General features: G+C 38.5%; 1 protein-coding gene across 2 annotated transcripts; it reads left to right on the top strand.

Moving 5' to 3' along the window:
- The first annotated feature begins 10,724 nt into the window (after positions 1-10,724).
- Positions 10,725-24,239, top strand: LOC143746984 (uncharacterized). Of its 2 annotated transcripts, none has more exons than XM_077239364.1 (3): positions 10,725-10,775; positions 15,297-15,429; positions 23,030-23,719. In XM_077239364.1, the coding sequence occupies exons 2-3, from the start codon at positions 15,345-15,347 to the stop codon at positions 23,707-23,709; spliced, it is 765 nt and encodes a 254-aa protein (XP_077095479.1). In that variant the 5' UTR covers positions 10,725-10,775; positions 15,297-15,344; the 3' UTR covers positions 23,710-23,719. The 2 variants fall into 2 exon arrangements, with proteins under 2 accessions (XP_077095479.1, XP_077095489.1); XM_077239374.1 differs by lacking the exon at positions 10,725-10,775 and adding an exon at positions 11,698-11,732 and having other exon boundaries at positions 23,030-24,239.
- Positions 24,240-26,749: the final 2,510 nt, after the last annotated feature.

Below are 26,749 nucleotides of genomic sequence, written 5' to 3'. Positions count from 1 at the left end.
GTTAACTCTAAATCCACCAGGGGCCTCATGTATCAACACTGCGTACGCACAAAAACACTGCGTACGCCAGCTTTCACGTTCACGGCCAGATGTACTAACAGTGAAATTAACGTAAGAATGTGCGTTCCTCCACGTTAACTTCATGCCTTGCGTACGTACATCTGTCGTGATTTTTGTCCGTTGGCAGACTGATCTCATGAAATGGCGTATGTATGACACGCCAATTCGTATTTCCATTTTTGGCGTGCTATCAACACGCATAATCGCTTTTCAGCGTGTTTATCAACGCCTTTGACTTAACGTTATATTACTGTATTATGTATATATAGATATATGACCTACCCCAACCCCGTCCCTAAACCTACCCGTCACTGGGGTTAATACCATTTATGAGTGTTCTCCTACCATCCTAGGAAAAGAAATATCGCTCCACAGATGTAGATATAGATTTTGCTTCGTTTCGCTCGGACATTTAACGGCGTACACATACACGCGGAATCACTCGGACATTTAATGGCGTAGACATACACGCAAAAGATTTCGGCGTGGACATACACGCGGATAGCTCAAAATGCGTATAGATAACACGCCACTTGACTTGAAAGTGGCGTGTATGTTTACGCAAAGTCATGATGTCATGTTGCGACTCATAGAGGCAATACAGTGAAGTGGCAAACATTACACTATTAATTGTTCTATCACACCACCAGCTGTCATTTATTGCTTATAATTTGTAATTGATAAATTATTTGACAAATTATTGTCACACGAGTCTTATTAAAATATTCTATTCATTATGCAATTAAGTAAGAACATATATAAAGCATGTGCAAATTGATACAACCCATCTAGAAATGGCAGTGTTGTCTTTATTAGAGGATATTTTCAATGGACGAATCCGGAGAGAACGAGTTTTTAGGGACCACAATGATTTTCTGGCCCAGGATGATGACTGGCTTATCAGCCGTTTCAGATTTCCAAGGGCTTTCCTCTTGGAGCTCTGCGCTGAGTTGGGTCCGAATTTGGAAAGAGAGACAGTGAGGAGCCACGCATTACTCGTTCCTTTACAGGTGCTTACTACTCTTGGTTTCCTGGCAACTGGTTCTTTCCAAAGAGAACTGGCAGACCGCTCAGGAATAAGCCAGTGATGTTTGAGCCGTGCAATGCCAGCTGTATGGGACGGGATCAACCGCTTGTCTACCAGGTATATAAGGTTCCCGTACGATGCAGGTGACCAGCCAAACATTAAAGCGCAATTTGCAGCGATAGCCGGTTTTCCTAATGTAATCGGAGCGATCGACTGCACACATATTGCTATAAAGGCGCCATCTGAAGAAGAATTTGCATATGTGAATCGGAAACATTTTCATTCAATAAATGTGCAGATTATATGTGATGCACAAATGCGCCTAACAAATATTGTGGCAAGGTGGCCTGGGGCAACCCATGATTCATATATCCTTACAAATAGCATGGTTGGGATGAGACTCCAAGCTGGCAGGGTGCGTGGTGGGTGGCTACTTGGTAAGTTATGCATTTAAATGTATGGTTCTATCTAAAAGTTTACATATTTGTGTGTGTAATTATTCAACTGCCCATCAGGAGACAGTGGTTATCCACTAAAGACGTGGCTGTTACCCCCCCTCACCAACCCACAAACTGACCGAGAGCGCAGATACAATGATGCCCATTCTCGCACTCGGTCAGTTGTAGAGCGTGCGATTGGGCAGCTGAAATGTCGGTGGCGCTGCCTTGACAGGACCGAGGGGATGCTGTTATACCACCCTGACAAGGTGTGCCGCATTGTGCTGGCCTGTGGAGTGCTGCACAATGTCACGCACAGGCATGGCATACCCCTTGGTGAGGTGGGGGCTCCGCCAGATGACTCTGACCCAGGACCAGTATATGTGCAGCACAATCAACAAGCCATTCAGGCCCGTCATCGTGTAATTGCGACAATATAAATTGTACTTAGACACAAAGTTCATTTTTTGACCAATTCCTTTAATGAATTGCTTATTTCTGTGAGTGCGTCAGTGACATTTTTCAGGTGACTGTTAATTTCCCCAATGGCCCTAACAATTTGCTGTTGTGACTCCAGAACAGCATTCGTCAAGACGCGGCCAGATGGACGGGCTTCAGCACTGGGGGGAGCATTAGAGACACCGGAGACGCTGGACTGAATGGGCTCTGGCTGCTCGGGTGGTGCGGACTCTGAGTGCGTGCCAGTGGACGTTCCTGCTGTTGTTCCTGCGGTTCCTAAGTCCAAATAAACACAGGCACATTTTAACAGTAATTTGAATCTGTTCCTTATTAATGGGTACACGCATTTGCAATAAAGCAGTGGATATGTAAAATCTCTGGTGTAATTTTTGCTACATTGCATGCATTTTAAAATTAAATGGTGGCTGGTAGGCTATATGTATCAAAGTTAAGGAAATACATTTTAAATTAGTCACCTTGCTGGCAGTCCTGTAGTATATCCGAGTCTCCCACATCAACGGATACGATTGCAGAGATTAACGTGTCTCCTACAATAGAGGCAACTCTCTGATCAAAGGGTGTCAGTTCATCGGCCCCTGTACCACCGCCTGTTCTGCCCACACTTTGTCGGTCCGCAGCAGTTCTCCGCTTAACTTCCACCTTTATGTCAGACCATTTCTTCTTCAGTTCATTTACGGTGCGACTCTCAGATCCCACCGCATTGACGGCATCAGACATACTCTCCCACTCTTTTTTCTTTCTTTTGTTATTAATTCCAGAAGACAAAGTTCCAAATAACATATTTTTTCTTGTTTCTACCTCTGATAGTAGCACCTCTAATTCATTTTCAGTGAAATTTCGTTTCTTGCTTGCTTTAGCCATGTTCTTGCAGGTTTCTTTTGCCAAATTTGACTAATTACCATATTTAAATTAATTTAATTGAGGGAGGAGACTGGGTGGGGCGTTGTGCTCGTGCATGTGCGCTCAATTTTATGTTAATTGGGATGTACAAAGAGAATATGCGTGGGATCCTTCTTACGCAGAGATTCATACATCTGTTTTTTTTTGTGCGTACGCACATTTACAGCTTTGTCCGTACGCAATGTTTTAGTATGAATTCAACGCAAGTCTTTGTACATGAGGCCCCAGGTGTACTCATTATGGCAGCACCATGCACCTTCAAGGGGTTTGATCAAATTCAAATGGCATTTCTCATCCCTTATGTTACATTAAATGGAATTTGTAAAACAACTGGCCGCTGGATTGAATAATAATGATGTCTGAAAAGACTGTACCTACATTAAATGGTTTACTTTGTTTCAAAGTAGTCAATCCATAACCTGAACTAAAATCTTTAGGGACACATTTAAAAAAAAATTAAGATATTCTAACATGACTAAAAGCCATTAAAATGACAATTATCCAATAGTACTCATATTATTCAAAATCAACATGTTAGGTGACCAGGCACATATTTTATTTATTTGCCTTAACTAGTTCTCAAAATTAAAATGAAAAAAATATTACTTAGGAATACCATTTATTATTATAGTATGAGTGTTAAAACACCCCTTCAAGTTATAATCTTCAACCCCAAACATGTTGTTTAAATCCTTTCTTGCAGTGTTTTCAGTTCAAAACAGTATCTATACAGTTTTACGAACACAATAGGCTAAAGTATGTACTAAAGTCCAGGTACTGTAGACCAGGTGTGCTCACTCCTGCTCCTGGAGAGCTACCATCCTATAGGGTTTCATTCCAACCCTAATTTTGCACACCTGATTCTATTAATTAGTTGGATGAACAACTTGATCAGGTTAGTGTCGACTGGGGTTGGAGAGAAGACCTACAGGACAGTCTCTCCAGGAGCAGGACTGGGCACCCCTGCTCTAGACCTTTAAAGGAGTATTGTCTAACATCAACACAAAATGGACCACAGTGATCTGTCTTCTCTCTTTTTCTTTGCTTCCTTTCCTGCCTTATTTGGAGTAGATGGACAGTGCCCCTCTTTAAGCCAGGACAGCACAAAAGGCTTAGGGTTGAACATCTCCAATTGGGTTGCATTAATGACGACGAACAAGACAGCTGAGAGACTTCTGCCCCTCGGCGATTTCTTGTCTTACTGGCTGTATCATTCATGGCGGAAAACCCTTGTTCACACTCTGTTGATGTTGCTAGATATGTTTGGCTTAACTATCAATCTTCTTAAAGGGTTACTTCAGGATTTAGCATTAAGATTTGTATTAGTAGAAAACCAGTAGTATTTTCGAATTACCTTGCTTCCCCCCCTCATTTCCCCCTGATATGAGAGATTTATGTATTTTTAGTCTGGAAAAAATCCTCCGATGACGCAAAAATCGTCATTTTGCGTCATCGGAGGATTTTTGGGCCAGAGGCTTAAAACTACAGCCAGTACTAGTAGCTAGTTCCGCATGTTTTCACTACGCCCATATGGGGCGGGATCTCACTCACAGAAAGTAAGATATTGTCAGCCATCTTTCTGTAGAAGCTAAGCTAACAGGCTCTTGCTCTGTGTATAAAGTTTGTATAGTGGGCTAATCACGATAGCGGAAGGTAACGTTAGTTTAGAAGTTGAAATGACAGAAGGGGATTTCGAAGATCAGTTGCGCGAATCTGATGCTCGCGGCTACCTGTACGAGCCGCAATACAGCGATGAACAGTTGCGGGAGATGGAGGAACAAGATGCGGCCGGAGCAGCTGCTGCAGCAGGGGAGCAAGACCTGACTCGAGCCCGGCCAGACTCCAGCTGGGGCGGACTGGAGCTGTCAGTGCTCACGCTGTGCGCCTATGGAAACAGATAGAGAGTCCTATTGCTGTCGCGAATTTCAACGATCCCATTTTCTTCTGGACGAGATAAATTGGAAACGCCAGCCAAAGCCCGCAGGGACAAACGGACGGCTTAGTGTAAAGTGAGTAACGTTATTTGGTTTGTTTTTCTTTTTTTTACCAAGACGTAATGTACAGAGTTTGGACACCCGGCATTATCACAATGTTCTTCCCTCGTAACGTTAGTCAGCTGAGCTATTGTTGTTATATTTACATCTATGATAGTATACTGTGTGCAAATAGTTCGCATTGCTAACGTTGTGCTTACTGTTTTGTAGACAATATCGCCTAACAGCCTATCGTCACTTTATGGAATGGTTCCAGCAAGGCGAGCGACTTGGTAAAGACTATCGTCTCGTTTTGCCCACCTGTGTTGTCCAGGACATCAGACGGAAATATCCAGCTCCTGACTGACAATACTGTGAATGAATATAAGGAAACAGCCGAAGCTCTGGAAGAGCTTTGAGTGTAAAAGTGTTAATATTAATTTTAAGTTAATATAAAAGTTATAACTCCCATCGGTTGTGGTTCTTTTTATAAACCTTTAAACCTTTACTGTTACTAGAGTATGTATTAGCCTAGAGAATGTGTGGAGAAATTTTTCGGATACTGCCGCCTGTAACCGGTAGGCGTGGTTTGGGAGTGGCCTGGCCTCGTAAGGGCAGCAAAGCAAGTGCATTCTGGGAGTTGTTGTCTTTCAGCCACATGAGTAAAAAATACATTTTCTGCCTTTTCTCAGTCTAGAATGCTTCAATTTAAAAAATAATTTCACATTTCTACTATATAAATGATCACTATTAAATACACATTCATGTTCCCAGAGCTGAAGTATCCCTTTAAGGTCTTCCCACTTTGATCCTCTAGCAGTTTCCAGGAACGGAAATCTTCAACAGCCTCTCTGGGTGGTTTTCCCAGATCCTTTGCAAGTTCATGTATCTCATTCTCCCCATACAAGATCAGTTCATCCCTTGTTTTGGGCCAGTTGTGAGGGTCTAATGGTTTTAATGACTTTGTGAGTTCAGAATCTGGAAGACGACTTGACAGGTTGTCGATCACTGCTTGAAAGAACTGAAGCTGATTGACCTTCTCTGTGCTTTCCTTCAGGGCTACTCCCTTAAAGGTTCCCTCCATCAAAGATTATTTTGCTTCTCTCATCGTCATTCCCCCATGTGTCTTCATGGCATCCAAAACCTCCAGTATATTGAGTATTTGTATTTGTATTTGTATTCGAGTAAAATTCAAAATTTAAAATTCGAGTTTTTTTGCGTTACACTTCTAATTTACGTTATAGTGTAAGTATTCTTTAATTATATCCATTATAATAATTATGGATATGCAATATTGGTTGATGTTTTTCCGTAAATCCAGTAATGAACATGTAACAAGGAATGTCATTGAAAAGAAAATAACATAACAGCCATTACCTCATCCATGGTTAAACTAACAACTAATAAAATACCATTGTGGGGGGGTTGGCAGACAATACCAGGAGAGGATGCTTTAAGTGCATGTGATTATGCATAGCAGATGTTGACAGATGTTTGATATCTCTGCCTCTGCTGATTTGACTTTTGCACACATTACACATCACTTTGGTGTTATCTGCAGCACTGACTGTAAAATGCTTCCACACAGAACTTCAGCAAGTTTTTTTGGCTGGTGGAGGACCAAGAGATGGCTCAGCAGCAGCAACACTCTTTTCTATTTGGTTGCCCAAATCCATGTGGGGAGTTCCAGCTAAGTTAATGAGTGAGGGAAGCTATGCTAAGGTTAACTAGTCTATAGCCTACATCTTGCTGTCTGCAAAAGACAGAGTAATTTAAACGTACCATATAACTCCCACAAGTGCATACAATTCGTCACAATTACACATGCATTTTTTAACCGAATGTTATCGTTACTCAGTCAACAGCCTATTGTCTAAATTACCAAGCTAACAGAGCTACGTAAACAGAGCAAACATGAGCACCCGACTGCAGACGTCAATAATGCAGCGTAATGGAATAATCTCCCGATCAAACTCCGCTTCCCGAAAGTTATAAACTGCCTCCGGAACCCAATTAAGGTACAAAAATCTACTCAACAAAAATAGTGATGCAGTGAAGTGGTTTTTCGCGCAGCCGAGCCCTCTCTGTTGCTGTGTGGAGCAGCCGGTGTCAGTCACCTCTTCCTGAACGTCACTCACTCACTCGCGCACTGCGGTCTTGTGAGGAAACGCAGCTTTTTGATATAAAGTTTTTCTTGTTCCCGAATACAAATATTTTAAAAGTATTTGTTCGAAATAAGTATTCGTAAAAAACACGCTATTTGTGCCTTTCCGAAAACCGTATTCGGGTTCGGCTCCACCCCTAGTATCGGTGCATCCCTATTCATGACCACAATTTATTGAATCAGTCAACAGATTGTTTACTGTATTGATGATGCCCCATAATGAAATATTACTTACTGCAAAAATTGTAGAGACAGAACTCTGGGACTGGGCTGAAGATGTGAACCTGGAAACTCCACGTGTAGAGAGCACCTCAAATGAAAGCAAGCACACAATGATTATTATTGTTATTTCAAGATATATACATACCACACCATTAAAACTAGCGAAAATAATTCATGTTTCAGAAGTAAAGATATTTACATTAATCACAGGATCATAATTTCAAGTACATAATTACAGGATCCCTATTGTTAACTTCACTAAAAAGATTCAGAAATCCAATGCTATATTGTGAACTTTACCGATAGGAAAAATTGTGGAAATTCTCTACATATTATAAAATACTACAGCGCAAAAACACACAAACACAGTCGTTGACTGACAAAGTATAAAGAAGCAAAATCTCTTCATCATTGCTTTAAACCCATAATTACAACTGAAGTTTTATTTTTTCGGTAACATGCAAACTAACGATTAGAGACCTTTCACACAGAACACGTTTTCCATTCCATTATTTTTCTATGTATACACACTAAATTGACGTGGGCCGTGTGTTCACCAAAGTGTTTTTCAGCCACTGAAAAACATCAGGTGCTCAGCTAATAAAGACGCCCGGCTACAGGCGCTTGAGTGCTTCAGCACCATAGTTTTTTTGTTGTTGTTGTTGCTAGCACTGCCCACCGCCAAAACAAATTGCTCTAAAACAAATAATACACTATTAAGATATAAAAAACTATTTATATCTCATGTGTAACCAAAGACACATTAGAAACCGCGGTAGATTATTGAAGGACTGTTCTCGGCGGGTAACGTTACGGCCGATGACGGCCTGGAGCTCAGAAACCGTCGAAGCAATCTTTAAATAGGAGCTATCTTTACAAACAAACAGCATATTTTAAGTTTATAAAGCAATATTCTTACCTAAAAATATCTTAAAGGGGTCATGACATGAGAAACCAAATTTGCCTTGATCTTTTGGAATATAAGAGGTCTTTGTACCATTAAAACTTCCTGCAAGTTTCATAGATTAAGACGTCCTCCCCATTATAAACGAACAATGTATAAATACAGCTCGTTGTGGATCCATGGTTTGAAGTTACGTCACGGTACGAAGTGACGTACCAGTCGTTTGCATATGACCGCCTCAAGAGCAAGACAACTACGCCTCATTTCGCAGGTGTTCAGTGGTGTACACGACCAAGAACGGTGACACAAAATAAAACGTTGCGCTTTTCTAAGCGTGTAAAATGGATAACTACACTCACCTAAAGGATTATTAGGAACACCTGTTCAATTTCTCATTAATGCAATTATCTAATCAACCAATCACATGGCAGTTGCTTCAATGCATTTAGGGGTGTGGTCCTGGTCAAGACAATCTCCTGAACTCCAAACTGAATGTCAGAATGGGAAAGAAATTCGTCCTGTGGGCGAAAATGCCTTGTTGATGCTAGAGGTCAGAGGAGAATGGGCCGACTGATTCAAGCTGATAGAAGAGCAACTTTGACTGAAATAACCACTCGTTACAACCGAGGTATGCAGCAAAGCATTTGTGAAGCCACAACACGCACAACCTTGAGGCGGATGGGCTACAACAGCAGAAGACCCCACCGGGTACCACTCATCTCCACTACAAATAAGAAAGAGGCTACAATTGGCAAGAGCTCACCAAAATTGGACAGTTGAAGTCTGGAAAAATGTTGCCTGGTCTGATGAGTCTCGATTTCTGTTGAGACATTCAGATGGTAGAGTCAGAATTTCAGGCTGTGTGTAGCACGCATAGTCTGTGGCGTAGGATAAATGTTACAGCGTAGGTCTGACGCAGAAGTATAAATCAGCCTTTATATATCCACTTCACTGTGTTAGTTCATACTGGCCCAGATTGTAGTGTTTGGGACAGAGAGAAGACCGTCTTCATGATCGCTTTGAGCAGTATTGTGTGCGTTACTGACAAATAATTAACTTATAAACGTTAAATGCTTGAATCAATATGATTATTTTGCTTGGAAGTGTATCTGTTATCGTTACGTTCTAACTGCTAGATGCATGACTCATCAGTTTCACTAGCGTTCAGTGTGATTCAAACTTATTGCTTATTAAAATTAATGTTGATGTCACTGTATAGTCTTGTTTGCACCTATCTTTACATGTGCATCTTTACGACACTATTTTGATCAGTGCAGTCTTATAGTAATTGCGTCATTAGTTTACCTCACTGTGTCACTCAATGTATATTGATTAGAAATGTGATTTATAAACATGTGTATAATTTAATTCACTGATGTTATACAGTGTTGTAACCTATTGTATTTTCTCATTTCTTTGTAAACCACACACACACATTAACACTCCTCAAACAGCATCCCAAGCTTGTAATTATATCAACTGGATTAAAGTTTATTTTTTTGTAAATCTGGAGTATTGCAGCTCTTTTTTGATGGAAAAGCATGAGGAAAATAAATCGAATCCAAGCAGCTCTAAAAGATTTTAGAAGTGATCTGGCATCCATGATTGATGACCCTATTTTTAGGGATTCAAGAAGCACTGTGATGAAACCTTATTGTAATTGTCCTGATTTTTATTTAATTATTATAGACTTTATTATTAAGCGCAGCAAACTTTTTTCTGAAATATCCACAACATAAAAGTGCTCAATTTATCTGTTGTTAAGTTGCGTTCGTTACTATAGCAAGAGTAGAATCCTGTTGCATTAGTTTCAGAATCAAACAATCATTCTAAAAAACTACTTTTGTTACGTCAAGATCACGAGAAAACATTTATGTCGAGATTGCGAAAAAATTAAGTTGATATTAAGAGAAAACAAGAAAGAAAAAAATAATCTATGGCCTTTTAGGGCTTCCATACTAAAATACTTCCAGTATAAATTATTTGTTAATTGTCCTGGTTGTTATCTAATCCCCAAACTTTATGTATAGTTCCCTTATTACTACACATACGTTGTTTATAGATACATTATAATTACTGAAATGTACACTGTAAATTTATTTTACTTATTGAGTACTTTGTGGGCTGTAATCTAAAGCATTACCATTTTGTTTCCTAAATGTTTAAAGTTATTTACCCGAACTTCATCAGAATCATTTTTTCAACTATTTTACATCTCCCTGTAGTGATTAAACTAGTTATTTAAAAACTGAGGTTGATTTTCTATATTTTATGATGTTCAAAAGGATACCAGGAATTTGGGAAACATTGCTGTACATCAGTTAGTGTGAACTGATTTAACCTTACCAAAGAAATGAATAAACTTACATTAAACGATCAGTCATCAGTCTGTCTCTGTTTTATATTGTTAGCATCATTGGACAGCAAGTATTTAAACATGGATTTCACTCATATTTCACGTCGTGTACATGTTTTTGTATATAGTCTAAATTTATATTTACTTTAGTGATTTTAGCCTGTGACCAGGACTTTTATTTTGGTATTGTGCTGTGACGTCATAAGGCTGCGACGCGCTACGCTGCATCTGTTGTGAATCTGCTGAAGAAAGTTTCGTGTTTTAAAACATTTAAAGTTTTCAAATAGATATATTGCGTTCTGACAGTTTTATTGGTTTCAGGAGCTGTGTGATTTGATTATTTAATGTGATATTATAATGCTTTATCTAGCGTTAATGAGCGTTATTTCTCTGAGTAAGTAGTATTTTTTTTTACAGGTTTTTAGTGTTAAACACACGAATAACAGAAGTGGTGCAAAAAAAATAAAAATAAAAACAAGAAAGAAAAAGGTGGGGCTCATTTCGCGCTCTTTATCGTGAATCAGTTTAAACACGAATTTGGTCTCTGGTAAAAGTTGTGATGGAGAAACTCCGAGTCAATTGAACCAAATGCAGATGAAATTGATTCGATGTGTGTTTCGCAGCTCTTGAAAGAGTTCATGATCCTGCAATACCAGAGGAGCAGTTTCAGGACCTGCATTTCTAAAATACTAGTTCAGTGTGTACGAGGGACATTCTACCAGAAACGTACATTATCTGTCCTTGAACTGTTACAGTGAATAAAGTATTTCATCCAAAACAATTCTAAAACTGACTGATGGTTGATATCTGTGAGTTGGCCTGTAAATGAAGTTGTCATTCATTGGGTTCTCAGATATTTTTTTTCTTTATTAAAAACACTTTTGAAAATTACAAATCCTGTACTTGTCCTTGTCCTCAGCCAAATTGGAGCTACAGCTTTCATAGTTTTGTTATTGCTAAAAACTGTTATTTAGAAAATAACTCCATCAATAACTAGTTTAACTTCTTATCATTCACATCAATTGATTAAAAACATGAAATTCTACATAAATTCTACAAATAAATACTATTTTACACTGTCCCAATGTTTTCGGTCAGTCCTGTCACGTTTACATAAAACCCTACATAAAATGTGTGCAGTAAGCCTTTAAGGGTATGACTCAGAGGAAGTGACATAATTTGACAGAGGTGAAGCTGACATGATCAAGGGTAAGTTCTCTCATTGAATTGTATGATTTTAAACTTGTTTTTGTATGTTTTCTTTTGAGGAGGACGAGCTAAAGGGTCAGAGCCCTGTCACGGGAAAACATCCCAGAAAATAATGATTTAAAAAAAATCCAAAACATGTCTAAAAATGTTACTGAAATTCCTTGCTTGCATGTTAACAGTTTATGCTAGCATGCTAACAGGCTGAGTAATGGCAGTTTAAAATGGCGGCCGTCAGGCCCCGTCACATCAGGTCCCGTCACATCCCTATGTGACAGGGCTTGACGAACTGTGACACGGCTTTACAAATGAATGGGTTTGTACTTTTTTTTATTACCTTTAATGCATATAATATGTATTTAATGCATGCCATAGTAAACAACCCTAGCAACCACCCAGAACACCCTAGCAATGCCCTAGCAACCATCCAGAATACCATAGCAACCGCCTAGCAACACCATAGCAACCACCCAAAATTCCCTAGCAACACCATAGCAACCACCCAGAACACCCTAGCAACACCATAGCAACTACCCAGAACACCCTAGCAACGTCCTAGCAACCACCTGAAGACATGAATAAGCCATATCTCAGCACCAGAACATCGTACAGACATGTTTGTTGGCTCGTATGCAATCATGTACCACACCCTAGCAACCAAGTGGTGAGTTTTGCTACTGCAAGCATCACTTCACATATTCTTCTGGAAATGTACAAATAAAGAACACAAAACATAACTGTTTCTGCATCAACAAAATCCATAAAGTCAGTCCTGTCACACAGGAAATTATGATATAAAAATGTACTATTTGAGGAATTATTGATGAATTAATCTCTTTAATTGTGTAGATGAAGGTGGGCGTATAAATCCACCATGTTTTTGTAAAAATCTCCTATTTAAAGCTATTTTTTTACAACTATATGAGTGCCTGGCGGGTATTCTGTGATTTTGAGTACTACAGTTGACCCAAAAGTTGCTAAATATTTCTTAAAGGAATTACAAAACCATGTTGGATACAATCAGGGACATGTGACCAATAAGAAAATGCTATTTGTATCAAAGAAATTCATTAGGAAACCATTCTAACATATACAGATTTGTCTGTGACAGGGCCGGACATTTTAGGGGTGAAATGCGTATTAAAATGTATTTTATTCAATCATAAAAACATGCTGAGATGGCATGCTATGTGTTTCTCATAGTTTAACATGTCCTCTATATGACTCAGTGTTCAGATTTAAGAGTAAAATATTTTTTAGAAGTGGAAATGTACGTTTCTGGTAGAATGTCCCACTAGCATTTGTATAGCACTTAATATTCAATTATGTGTGTTATTATTTTTCAGTAGCAATTTACTGTTTTAATTGTTTAAATTTAATTTTTATATTCTCAACCCTAAAAATAACCGTTGGTAACCCTCTTGATATATTTAACCCAATATATTTCAATATATGAGCCCATATATTCAATTTACCCATATAAATCAGTTTTGATGGAAAGAAAGGCCTTATTTAAGTAGTCGGGCTGGGCGATATCGACGATGCCTTGCAAGTATTGCAATGTCGATTATAACAGTCAGTTATCAGACGATCATCAACAATATCGGGAAATAAATTACACTTATATTTCACATATCCCCATAGTTACACATATTTTTTCACACGCATTAATTTTTTACTAATTTAAGTTAGTATAGGGTTAGGAATATAATAGGGCTTTTCCCTAATGTGTTTACAGTGTGTGTGTCATCTCCAGGTAGACCATTTCATTGGATATCGTGATATTTTATTTAAAGCAATTATGGACAAAACCTTATTAAGTAAGCTATATTCTGTCGATGAGTGAGATTTGTGTTTCATCAGCCGCTACACTTCTCATCTTGTGCGACCGACTTAAATTGCAGTAAAAGGAAAAACTGTTTGCATTACAATGTGTTTCATTGTTAATAATTTAATTATGAAAACATACCAGTTTACAACATAAGCTTCCGCACAACTGAATAATGACACTGGAAGCCTCGCACAATTATTTCACATTTATTACAAATAAAGCTCAAAGTATACTTTTACGTGTACGTGAGGGTCCATGTTCAGTGCGTGACACAAATTTAATAATACGTACTGTACACATTTTTTTTAGACATTTTTATCGATCATAACTTCTGAAGAAAAATAGTGCAGATACTGGAGAAAGATGAATCTTTCTAGAGCGCATGTGTTCACGCACGCTATCAAATGGAGTTTGTTTCTCTTAATTATTCTCATCTTAACCCTTTATAATGGGGGATGTTACAGGACATAAAACAAACAAAAAATTCTACATTTTTTTCATCTTTGCATTGCAAATCAAGGTCAATGAAGTTACCATATATGAGCACTTGCCTGTCTAGGGTAAAAATATTACCGAGAGCGAATTTTAAAAAATATGAGAAAAACACACAAACTGCAAGGAACATTTATTTAAAGACAACTATGTCTTGAGGTACTGATACTGGTATGACTGTCATACAAGAAAAACACATATTCAACAAATACACATACACATAACATTCAGTTCAGAACCATTTCTGGAACCGATAACAAGACCACTTGTTACAACAGTAACAAAACATTTTGTTTTGTTTTTTAAAAAGTGGATGTATAAAAACTATAAGAACATGTTTTTTGGAAGGAAGTCGGGATCCGCCACATCATTGTCTTCTTCCTGTGAGCTATCATCATCGCTGATGGCAAGGTTTACGGGAACAACGATGGTATCCCTCTTCCCATAAAATAGCCGAGCAGACAGCTGCAAAAGGAATATGCTTAGTCAATATTGAACCAACTCTGATTTATTTGTTGAGGAAAACATTAACAGTGTAATGTAGATCTAATGGGAAAAGAGTATCGACATCGAAAATATAAAAACACAATAAAAACAGAAAATACAATTATAATTATTGTTAGTACCACTTATATTTGCTCATAATTGTGTTTTATCACAAACCAATATTCAGTAATTAAAATCAATTCACACAGTATAGGCCTCGCACTAACAATAAGTATGCCATTTAACTAATAACATACAAACATACATTCATAAGGCATATATCTAAAAATGGACACTTGTGCCACTTAGGTGAACGAGGCATATGATCAAATATGGTGCATTTAGTTTTCAGCCAAACATTAAGCTAATTTTTACAAATGCTATGCAAATAACAACAATCTTAATCTTTAACACAACTATTCAACCAAATAATTTGTGAGTTACATCAACTTACCATGTTTAGTTATGATGTTATTACTATAGCTGTGGGAGAAGCCAGGTTCAAAAGAGCAATATTTATGATTTCTGCAAGATGGCTGTGTTTGAGGTGCTCCAGGCCACTGCTGATTGGTCAGATGCCTTGATGTCAATATCTGTCAGATAGCTTGATCTCCCCTGATTGGCTGAGAGAAAACCACATGACTATACAACTCCAAATGGAGACGGGGGAGGGCATTTTGAATGTGTGCGGAAGTGACTAAATATGGTTGCTTGCTCCATAAAGGGCTTAAACATGACACATTTGTTCAAACACACAGGAAAACTCCTGGAGAAGCATCTGAGATCCACGTCACACTATTATAAAGATGGCGTTGATTAAACAGGAGAGTGAAGACATAAAGATTGAAGAAGTGTTCAGCGTGAAACATGAAGATACTGAGGAACAAACAGGTTAGTTTCATTCAATCCTTATAAAAATGTCGGCCTCTTCAGAAATTATATTATATATTGATAAATATATGTACATATATAAATATATATGAATGATATATTTCTGAAGAATGTCATATGAGTGTCCTAATTAAAGCTTTTTATTTGACATGGGGCGGGTCACCTCGTGGACTGACATGTTTGTAGATCAAATGATCAGACAAATACTAATGGTGCCTTGAGTTATCTCGTATTGTATTTACGAGTTGAACACACATGAACGCCACCAAAATGTCGTAACGAGTGGGGAGCTCGGATTTTCTCTTATTTATCTTATTTTCCGATCTTTACAAGTTGTGGGCATGTCAGTAGGCGGGTTTCCATTACAGATTTGCGCAAAACTTTTGCGATTTCTTTTTTCTATACTTTTTTTCTTCTAAATGTCGACAAAAAACTATTGTGAAATGACAGTGTTATGCGACTAACCGATGTTATGCGACTAAAACGTATTTTTTTCCTCTCGCGATAAGTCATTCCAAAAGTCATGGCAGCGGATGTTGGTTTTATATGGTTTACGTATATCGCAGCCGCCGCACTGGCCATTATTATTATTGGAAGGAGACGTGTGTGTGTTATCCAGCATTAATGTCAAGGAAAGACCCTTATACTCGAGAGCGGCTCATGTGAGGAGTTTCTGGTGTTTCTCCCTCATTTCTGCTTCGAGGTCTTGATTGTGGCATTTCTTTGTTGTTTAGAATCCAGTATTCCTGTCATTCTTTTGTCTTTTATGAGTTTAACAAAGAACTCAGTCTTGTATTCTGTCCAAACACACCGCGTCATCTATGTCATGTGACTGTAAATGCGCAAAAACTTTTTCCAGTGCAGTTTTGTGAAACGTTTATTTTTCAAATTGCCTGAAAAAGCCCCTCATGCGAGAGTAAAAACTTTTTTGCGATAAATGGGAGTCACGTGACGCTGGCTCTGAACGAAAACGCGTTGTGGAAACGCGTTGGCCTAGTACTTTTTGACCCTCTCTGCTATTATAGTTTTTCAAGATGGCGGAACGACATGGAAGCCTCCGTGGACCTACCCGTCACATGTATATAAAGATAATAAATTCTTCGTTTACGAGGATAAGTCAGATAATTGGCAGAGGTACTTGTACACCATTGAGGACATATTTATGAATACAAATATTGATTTTAGATAATAAAATACCTAAAAAACTACACATAGTCCCTTTAAAGGTATTTAGCAGTGATATTGTCAGGATTTTCTATTTACAGTGTATTAAGCTAATTGCCTGTACAGAATATGATGCCATTATAATATAACAATGCAACATGTAATGATTAAGTTTGCAGTGGCTGAATTAAAAACATAAAAAAGCAAAGTAGCCTACACATTTCTTTGTTCTTCATTTTCTAGAACTAGTGTTAAGAACCTTGCTGTATTTTTGTGTAATTAATTAAGAGAAAGTACACCGCCATCTTACTCCAACAAAAGGGACTTGAACGCACATGCCGTCGTAAACACGACTTCCCACCTCCTACGTACGGACTTTCCAGGAGGACTTGAACCCACCATAATGCTGAGGTTTCAGAACCTCATAAACTCAGAGTCAAAAACTTAGTATTCAATCAAAATTGCAAACAGTGGTAAATATTCATTAATCAAAGCAATAAAGAAGTCAGGGTTAGGGTTACCCTAACCATATGGTCCATATTCATAACTCTGATTTTTTTTTTACACTAGACACTTGAAAATTTACATTAAAGTGACTCACGATTTCTTTGAATGAACATCATTTAGGGAATAAAAAATCAGACTTTTATGTTAAAGGCCTGAAAACACCATAAAGATGAAACTGAATGTCTGACCATGTTTTGATTCAAATTTGAAGATGATACTCTCAAAAATGGAGTTTCTGTAATCTTTTAATTAGGAATAGTCTAGGCGTCCTCTCCTAAAGGCCATTTGGAGACTCCAAATGGACACCTGGTAACCAAATGACATAAGGAGTAAACACTACATACAACATACGTGTATATCAATTCAGAACTGTTATGCCCATCAAGCCACACAAGAAAAAACGATTTCAGGACAACATTTTAACAAAATACTCTTTATTTTGAACAATTCTAATAGCAAAAACAGTGAAACAAAAACACTCACTTCGTGTATACATTCCAAAAGTGTATTGTTTTATAACTAATTAATAAATTATATTAAAAGAACATTTGCAATTGCAACAGTGTTTTTTACTCAAATAAATTACAATAAACTGATAATTATAATGAATATCCAATTACAAAAAAAAAGCAATTACAGTATTTACAAAGTCTAGGAAGACATGTTGATCAAGGCAGTCACTACCCAGTTTTGTTCTCTAACCAACTGGAAACCAAAGCCACTGAAAGACAGGAAAGATGAAGTGTGTAAGCAGAACAAATAACATTGCAACACTGTGTATGCATGTGTGAGTACTTACCTAGTACTGCCTCATGCCAGCATGTCACGTTTGCTCCAGTTGCGCCGAATTAGAAGACGCCCACTAAGAGAGAGAGAAAGAGAGAGCAAACAAGCAGAACAAAACCAAACAGAACAAACAAAGTCCAAATAGAATAAATCTAATCTAATGGGTTTCAACTCTAGGAAATCTGTTTTAATGATTATGCGTTATTGTAAGATGAGTGCATATGATGGAACACGATAGCTCACTATAACAGGAAGAAACCGGATGAAAACTTGGTCATTTAAGTGTGTGTGTGTGTGTGTGTGTGTGTGTGTGTGTGTGTACCCCCGACCGCTAATGTCTCACACCAGCGATGGCTTCTCTTGCTTCATCTCTCTCTTCGGAACTGCAAATCCACCTAAACTTGGAAACATTTCTGGAACAACTATTAGAATTGAATGCTTTGAACAATGTAACATGTAAATTAAAAAAATGACAAATATTATAAACCAGATGATTAATATTTTCCACCCTGCTTATGCCAGTCATTGTAACAGTCCCTTTTAGGCAGAAAGTACAGTGGCACCTCACATGTTGCACACATGACTGGTGTCTTCTGATAGCAGAGCTTGCACTTTCTCCGTCCAGCAGTGCTGTCGTCTCTGATGTGTGTCGGGTTGTGGCAAGCATCATTTGAAGCCCGAGGAGCAGCTGTCCTTGATTCTAAGCCTCGAGTTCCAGAACAAGCGTTTCCCTGAATGCTTTCTGGGTGAGGGGTTTTTCATTCCTTTCTCTGGCCAGATGCTGATGCAAAATGAAGGCATTGGCAACAGCAATATCGAAGTGGTAAAAGAAGGTTCTGTACCACTTCCGTGTCTTGTGGAGCACTTTGTAGTACCCAATGAGGGCGTCAGACAGGTCCACTCCCCCCATGAACCTGTTGTAGTCCAGCACAGGGAATTGGCACATGCACTTGAGACTACTGCCCATCTTTGTTCTTCAACCTTTGCACTGTCACCTTTATATGCTTTGTGGAATGTGGAATGACATCAACACTTCCCGGGTGTCTTTCCATTCCACAAACAGCAGCTCATCCTCTCTGAGCCATCGCATGGTCCTTCGTGGAGCATTCCCCGGTAGTCTGTTGATGACTGTCTTTGGGAAACCGATCCTGTTCAGACGAATGGTGCCACATGCCCAAATCTTCTTATGGAGGAGGTCTCTGAAAAGCATGGGACTAGTGTAAAAGTTGTCGACGTATAGCTTGTAACCAGTGCCCAACATCTTTTCATCTACGAGTGCCATGACAGACTCCTAGCTCAGCCCCTTCTGAGATGGCATGGACTTATCCTCATACACGAAGAACTCACAGGTGTAGCCACACAGGGAGTCGCCAAGACAAAAAGCTTGTAGCCCCATTTAGTGGGTTTGTTCTTCATGTACTGCTTGAGTCCAGACCTCGCCTTGGATGCCACCATCCTCTCATCTGTGGAGATGTTCAGATTTGGATGAAAGAATGTCCTGCAGGTTGTCATAGAGAGGCTTGATCTTCCCCAAGCGGTCGCGGGGTGCTGTTCCCTTCTTCTTTATCATTTACTTCATCATCCTGAGGATTGGTAAGATGAAGAGCGTTCGTAATGGTATGAAACATCCCACAGGACATGATCTCAGCAGGAAGGGGAGCACTGTAGATTCGGGACCTCCTCCAATAATCAGTCAGGGCAGAGACCTTCACGAGACCCATGTACACAAAGTGCCAGGTAAGACCTGAAGTCTTCAACCGAGATGGTATTCCATGGCTTTTCTCTTCCTTGCTGATTTTTGGCCCCATAGACATTGGTGGGCTGAACGATGGTCTGCAGCACAGACATTGAAAAGAAAAGATGAAACAACTGCAGTGCTGTGAAGGTTGCAGTTGTCACCAACTGTGTACGAGCAGGCCTAAATACAGGCTGCGAAGGTCCAATATCCTCCTCATCAACATTGTGCCATCTTTCCTGTGAGGTGCTCAGAGACACAGTAGGTACTGACTGGCTCCCCCTCCTTCTTTACCTGTACCTGTACCTGTACCTCTGGTAGCTGAAGCAGATTCAGATGGAGGTGCAGGAGATGAAGACTGCCATGGTCTCTTTCGTCGCTCAGGACTGGACTCCGGGTTCCAGTCCTCCTATGTTTCAGTTGAAGGCCTATTTTACAGCACAGGAAAACACACACACACACACACACACGAAAGAGGATTTCAGTTTGAGTCAAATATTAGAAACATACTATTATTAGGAGCATCAATTTTACGTCATATTACAATAACACATGCCTATTTGTCAAATACCTTATGCTTATAATGCTCAGCATTATGAATGCTTGGTAATAATTATCAATTTTTTCCACATATCTTTACCTGACATCTTGTAATCCTTTCCTTCCATTATTGATATATTCAATGCACCATTCATTCATTCATTCATTCATATAAACCTATCACTGTAGTCTCATATCTTGCTGGTCATCTCAACTGTAATTTTATAATCAAAAACATCTTCACCTGACTTCTTGTAATCCTTTCCTTCCATTATTGTTATATTCAATACATCATAAATATAATGTGTGTGATATAAATATAATGTATAATATACAGCCCTATCACCTACTCGTGTAGCCTTGTTGTCTTTGCTAGTCATCTCCACTTTCTTTTTCAATCAAAAACATGACATGAACAGAAAAACAGCCAGTACTTCATAAACATAAAAAGTCAAGACAATGTGTTAAAACTTACCAATCTAAAACGGGATTGAGTCCATGAACAAACATCTCCTCTTCTGCCGAATCGACGCTCGACACCGTACTCTCTCTGTCTGAGATGCATCTCTCAGCGTTTACGTCGCTGTGCGTAAAATGGCGAAAGCGCACGAGGGAACGCACTTGTATTAGACAAATCTGCTTACATAAACTTAGCAAACTGTCAATCACTCCAATCGTGTTTTAGTTGGTTAATACTCCCATCCATCAAAACTTTGCTGATCAGACATTGGTTGGTTTTGTCCAGTCAAAAACCGAGGTGCGAGAGTGATAGGTCGCACAGCCTGTTGCTACCCCCCCTTGATATTTTGGCCATTACAAAGCCTGTGATAGAAGGAGAGAAACGGGGAATGACTCATTTTATCGTCAACAATCCAAAATACAGGGGAGAGATCGTTTTTGAACGTTGGAATATAGATTAGAATTGATATTTCATTGAAAATGAACATGATGGATTACTCTAACTGGAAGCGCTTATGAAAACAAAGGAGGATATTTCTTTTTCCCCCTATTTTTTCGTTGTTTTGGATTAAAAAGTGGGATGCATTTTGAAGAGTAGACCCTTACATTGAAATGTATGCTGGTGTTTCTTGGATTCGTCCGAACTGATCTGAACCATAGGAGATGAAAGATAGGTATTGCCGTTCATTTTGTTCATATTCACAGGGTCAGTCTGTCAAAATTTAATTTAACCCATTCCTGTCTGGTGTATTGATTGCAAAAACAAGTTCAGAACATGATTCTGGAGTGTTTTAGCTTTCAAATGATGCATAGTTTATGATAGTTGATTGAATATTTGTTATAAAACAAAGGTAATAAAATTATAGACTCGACCCTACTCTTAAAAGAGATCTTGCATTGACCAAGGTCAGCCTTTTCACCATATGATCATCATTTACCGGTGATGTGGGGCGTAGATGGGGAATATTACACAGTTTCACATCCCATCTCTGAAAATGTGGAATCCAATGCCACGGAAACTCGACGCTGAAGTCTGGAACATAATAAGTTGTGAAGGATTAAATCCTAATGAGACGAACACTAACCTGGACAGTAAAGACCTTACTAAACCATCCTGAAACTATATTTGGTGTTTCTGGGATTGTCCTGGACTGGTTCAGGTCTTATTTTAAGACAAAAAACTATTGCGAAATTACAGCGTTTCCATTAACCGATGTTATGCGACTAAAACGTATTTTTTTCCTCTCGCGATAAGTCATTCCAAAAGTCATGGCAGCGGATGTTGGTTTTATATGGTTTACGTATATCGCAGCCCCCGCACTGGCCATTATTATTATTGGAAGGAGACGTGTGTGTGTTATCCAGCATTAATGTCAAGGAAAGACCCTTATACTCGAGAGCGGCTCATGTGAGGAGTTTCTGGTGTTTCTCCCTCATTTCTGCTTGAGGTCTTGATTGTGGCATTTCTTTGTTGTTTAGAATCCAGTATTCCTGTCATTCTTTTGTCTTTTATAAAACTGTTTCCAGTGCAGTTTTGCGAAATATTTCTTTTTCGAATTGCCTGAAAACTCCCCTCTTGTGAGCTTAAAAATTTATTTGCGATTAAATGGGAGTTTTTGCGAAATTGACGTGTTTCCATTAGGCGTGTATTCAATTCGCGATTTCAATTTGCGCAATTTGAAGGGTAATGAAAATGCGACTACAGATCATTTGCAAAAAAATGTTTTCTCAGAACATGAGATCTACTATTTAGAACACAATTTAAAGCGGTATTATCATGCTCCAAGAAATTCTTGCTATAGTTTAAAGATTAAAACACAGCATGCCACAGGAAAATTATTCAAAAGTAGTACATTCACTACAAATATTTCTATATGATTTCATGAAATTTTAGTGCTTAACTCCATTGAGAGTGCATATTTAATCTAAATGTGTTAATCAAATGTAAAATAGTTTAAATAATTCTGTTTACTTCATCACTTTGCTGACTCCAGTAAAAGGTTTAGACACTCTCCGTATGGTACGCACATTTCTATGCACATTTTGTGTGTACGCAATGCTTATACATCAAGCCCCAGGTGTAAACTTGAATGTGTCTCTCATTTACTTCTGATTCGATCGACCAAAACGCATCCTAATGCCAGGGCCGGTTACACTTTATTTTAAGGTGGCGAGTAATATTTAAGTACCGAGTAATATTAAGTAACTACATGCACTTACTATAGGGTTAGGATTAGGGTTTGGTTTATTTGCATGTAATTATGCATAATTTATAGTTATTACTATTGTAACATATGGAACAATGACACTGTAAAATGAAGTATTACCACAAGGCCTTTGTTGGGTTTGATGTTTTGCTTTGTGCCATTAAACTAGGGGTAACTTGTAATTGTTTTTGTTCTGCTTTAGCCCTGATGCAGCTGAAAGAGGAAAATCAAGAACTGATGGAATTTGAAGTTAGAAATCATTATGAGAAAGATCATGATTTCAAAACTGGAGAAAAAAACTTAAGTTGCTTAATGACAAAAAAGGTTTCCTCACTAAAAAGAGCTCCGAAGACAGAAAGTAGAAGTGATCTTACCTGCCAACAGTGTGGAGAAAGTTTCACTCGAAAATCAAACCTTAATGTTCACATGAGAATTCACACCGGAGAGAAGCCGTTCACCTGCCAACAGTGTGGGAATATTTTCAGTCATAAATCAAGCCTTAATGCCCACATGAAACTTCACACTGGAGAAAACCCATTCACCTGCCAACACTGTGGAAAGATTTTCAGTCAAAAACGAAACCTTAAAATCCACATGAGAGTTCACACTGGAGAGAAGCCGTTCACCTGCCAAAACTGTGGGAAAAGTTTCAGTCATAAATCAAGCCTTCATGTCCACATGAGAGTTCACACTGGAGAGAGTCCTTTCACCTGCCAACAGTGTGGGAACAGTTTCACTCAAAAATCAGACCTTTATATCCACATGAGAGATCACACAGGAGAAAACTTTCACCTGCAATCTGTGTGGGAAGAGCTTCTCACTAAAAGGAAATCTACAGATTCACATGAGAATTCACACCGGAGAGAAGCTGTTCACATTTGATCAGTGTGGAAGGAGCATAAAAGCCTTGAGATTCATATGAGAATTCATACTGGAGAGAAGCCTTTCATCTACCCTCATTGTGAAAAGTATTTCACAATTAATGGAAACCTTAAGATTCACATAAGAAGTCACACTGGAGAGAAGCTGTTCATGTATCTTCAATGAGTCACAAGTTTCACATATCACAGAGAATTGAAACATCATTGACAAACTTATTCTGGAAAAAACTAATTTTCTAAGTCTACCAAGAGATTTATAATAGAGAGCAGTTTCAAAAATCAACTCTACATTTACTTTGGGGGAAGGTGATTAAATCTTGTCAAAATGGTTTTGCCATCATGCTGGCAGTTACACTTGTTTTGGAAATTTTAATGCCACTAGCAAATCTTAAATTTGAAATCAATATTTCTTTTATTTATTTGATTGTTAAATAAATCAGAATCAAAATGTTCGATAAACTTCTGTCTTGCTATGAAATGCTACAATATAAATGAGAAATTACAAATAAAAGAATGTTAACTGAATAAAAATCAACATTGCACTGAATTTTTGGATTCCTCTTCAGTGAGAGAATGCACAAGTAAACATTATTTCAGTCGTGACTTGAATATGCCTACGGTTGGAGTGGGTGATGACATCAGGTATTTGTCACATCATGCATGTTTCAGGACGGCTGCTCAGGTGAAGTAGGGCGTGTCTGTGAAACACATGTGCCCTACTTGCGTACACTATAAGAGATAAGTGAGAATGATGACAGTGCGGAGCCTCTTCTGTGTGGCTTGTAATGTCTTAGTCCTGTGTATCAAATGTAAATTTTAGTCTTTATCACATTTAGTCAACCTTGTCCTGTTTTTATTTAATCAAGTTGAATCTGGTCATTTTAGTTTAGTTTTAGTCAATGAAAACTTGAAAAGTTGCTCTGAGATTGTGAGTCTTCGTGGGCCTCTAAAATCCACAGAGGGAGGTGAAACAATAAAAAAATTGGTAAGTGGGAAAATTGATGGCTCACCCGCAATAGCATGTTTGTGTAATGGTGGTATTCACAGTGAAAAAATGTAAATAGTTGTTAGAGAATATATATATAATAGTTACAGAATCCACTAATGAAAATATATACAAGTGCACAAAATAGTCCCAAATTACAAAGAAACAACAAAAAGGCAATATAAAATTTGCAAAAAGAGAGCATCCACAAGATACGCTTTAACAGTCAATTAAAAAAATTGATCATGGCATTACAATAGCTTGCTCATAGAATTGTCAAAAGATGACTTCACAACCGGGATGCTTTCTTCTCGCACCAGAAGACCTCAGTACAAATAAACATAAATGTAGGAAGTGTCTGGAATGTAAACTGTATGGGAGTGTGTTGATGTAATGATGTCTATATATGGCCAGGAGCACGTGTGCACCTGCTTCTCCTGACTGTGGAGAAAGCAGAGGGGAAAGGATTACGTGCATGAAGTGTATGATTCCAGTACTGCCGTGCTGACCGGGGATGACTACTTCATCACATCACCTTCCCCCTTTCCTAGCCGCATAGTGTTGCCAACCCTTGACAGGTAGTCGGCCACAATATTTAACTTCTTAGGCCTGTGCCGAATCTTGAAGGAGTAGGGCTGTAGGGACAAGTACCCTGGAATTTTTGTCTTCCATATTCTGAATTTAGGTCAGCGCCCAAAGGTCGGCCTCCAAATCAAACTATTTTCTGTCTTGGCCATTAAACTGGTTATCGGTGTAGCTATCTATGGTGGTGAAGTTCGGGATACATCGTCAGTGCCAGCCTGCAAGACCCACGAAAACCAAACTCTTTCTTGGTCCTCAGTTGCGAACTTCATCTAATCACCTCTAATTTGTCTTGAGACTTCAATTCACCATTGCCCAGGCAATACCCCAAATAGCAGGTTTCCTGTTGAGCCCACTCGCACTTACCACATTCAAAGTCAGACCTGCTGCATGGATCATCTCCAGGGTTAGAGATTGTCTGCCAAGTTTTGCTCTAAACAACTTCATCAAGATATGCAGCAGACCACTCTTCACATCCCTGGAGTACAGTGTCCTTTAAACTTGTATAGTCCTAATGGAGTCCTAAAGGCGGTGTAGGACCTGGAAGCAGGATCAAGGGGCACCTGCAAATACCCCTTGTACGGGTCCAGTGTGGTGATAATTGGATGTTATCATGGATTCGGCTTTGTTTTTAGATTAACAGGTCACTAGTGTTGTTAAGGCTGTTTTTTATTAACTCAGAACCGTTTCTAAGCTGAAACCAATTCTCTCCTTTAAGGACCTGGAGACTGTTATTCATGCATTTGTTTTACCACGCATTGATTACTGTAATTCTTTATAGGTATCTCACAGAATCAATTATCTTGTCTACAAAATTCAGAATTGAGTTCAAGGTTTTGTTGATGGTTTTTAAAGCGTTGCAGGGTATTGCCCCAAAATACATTTTTGACCTTGTGATACCTTATCAAAACAATACATATGAGATCTTCTAGTCAGATGATTCTTCATGTTCCTAAAACTAGATTAAAACCAAAAGGTTATAGGGCTTTCTCTCTGGTAGCTCCATGCTTATAGATGTAACGAATGGGCTTAATCAAAATGCTCTAGACGTCTGTAAGGAACTCAGCTTTTTGGAAATATTAATAATCAATAATAACTTGTTATTATTAATTATGAATATTTGGGTCAGTTAATTGGATTAACTTGATGTGGCTGAATTAATATTATAATCAATTAATCAGTTCGTCCAACAAACTCTTTTGATTATTAATTTATTCTAAGAAACGGGTATCTTCCATGGCCAAAGAAGAATAATTATTTCTTAGCATGTACAGCACTTTGAGCAAGTAGCAAAAACTGCGATCGTAAAAGTGACTTTGTATTGCAAACAAAACATAACCAAATACATATTATGTACAAGTTTTATTAACTAAATATAGATATTTATATGAATATAAATAAACTAAACAACATACACACATGAATACATAAATAGGTGAGTGATAGAACGAAACCGAAAACGGAACTAATGAGA

The sequence above is a fragment of the Siphateles boraxobius genome, unplaced genomic scaffold, assembly GCF_051911475.1.
Source record: "Siphateles boraxobius isolate OS27281-9 unplaced genomic scaffold, OSU_SipBor_1 100, whole genome shotgun sequence".
NCBI lineage: Eukaryota > Metazoa > Chordata > Actinopteri > Cypriniformes > Leuciscidae > Siphateles > Siphateles boraxobius.
This window is presented reverse-complemented; position numbering and strand designations above follow the sequence as displayed.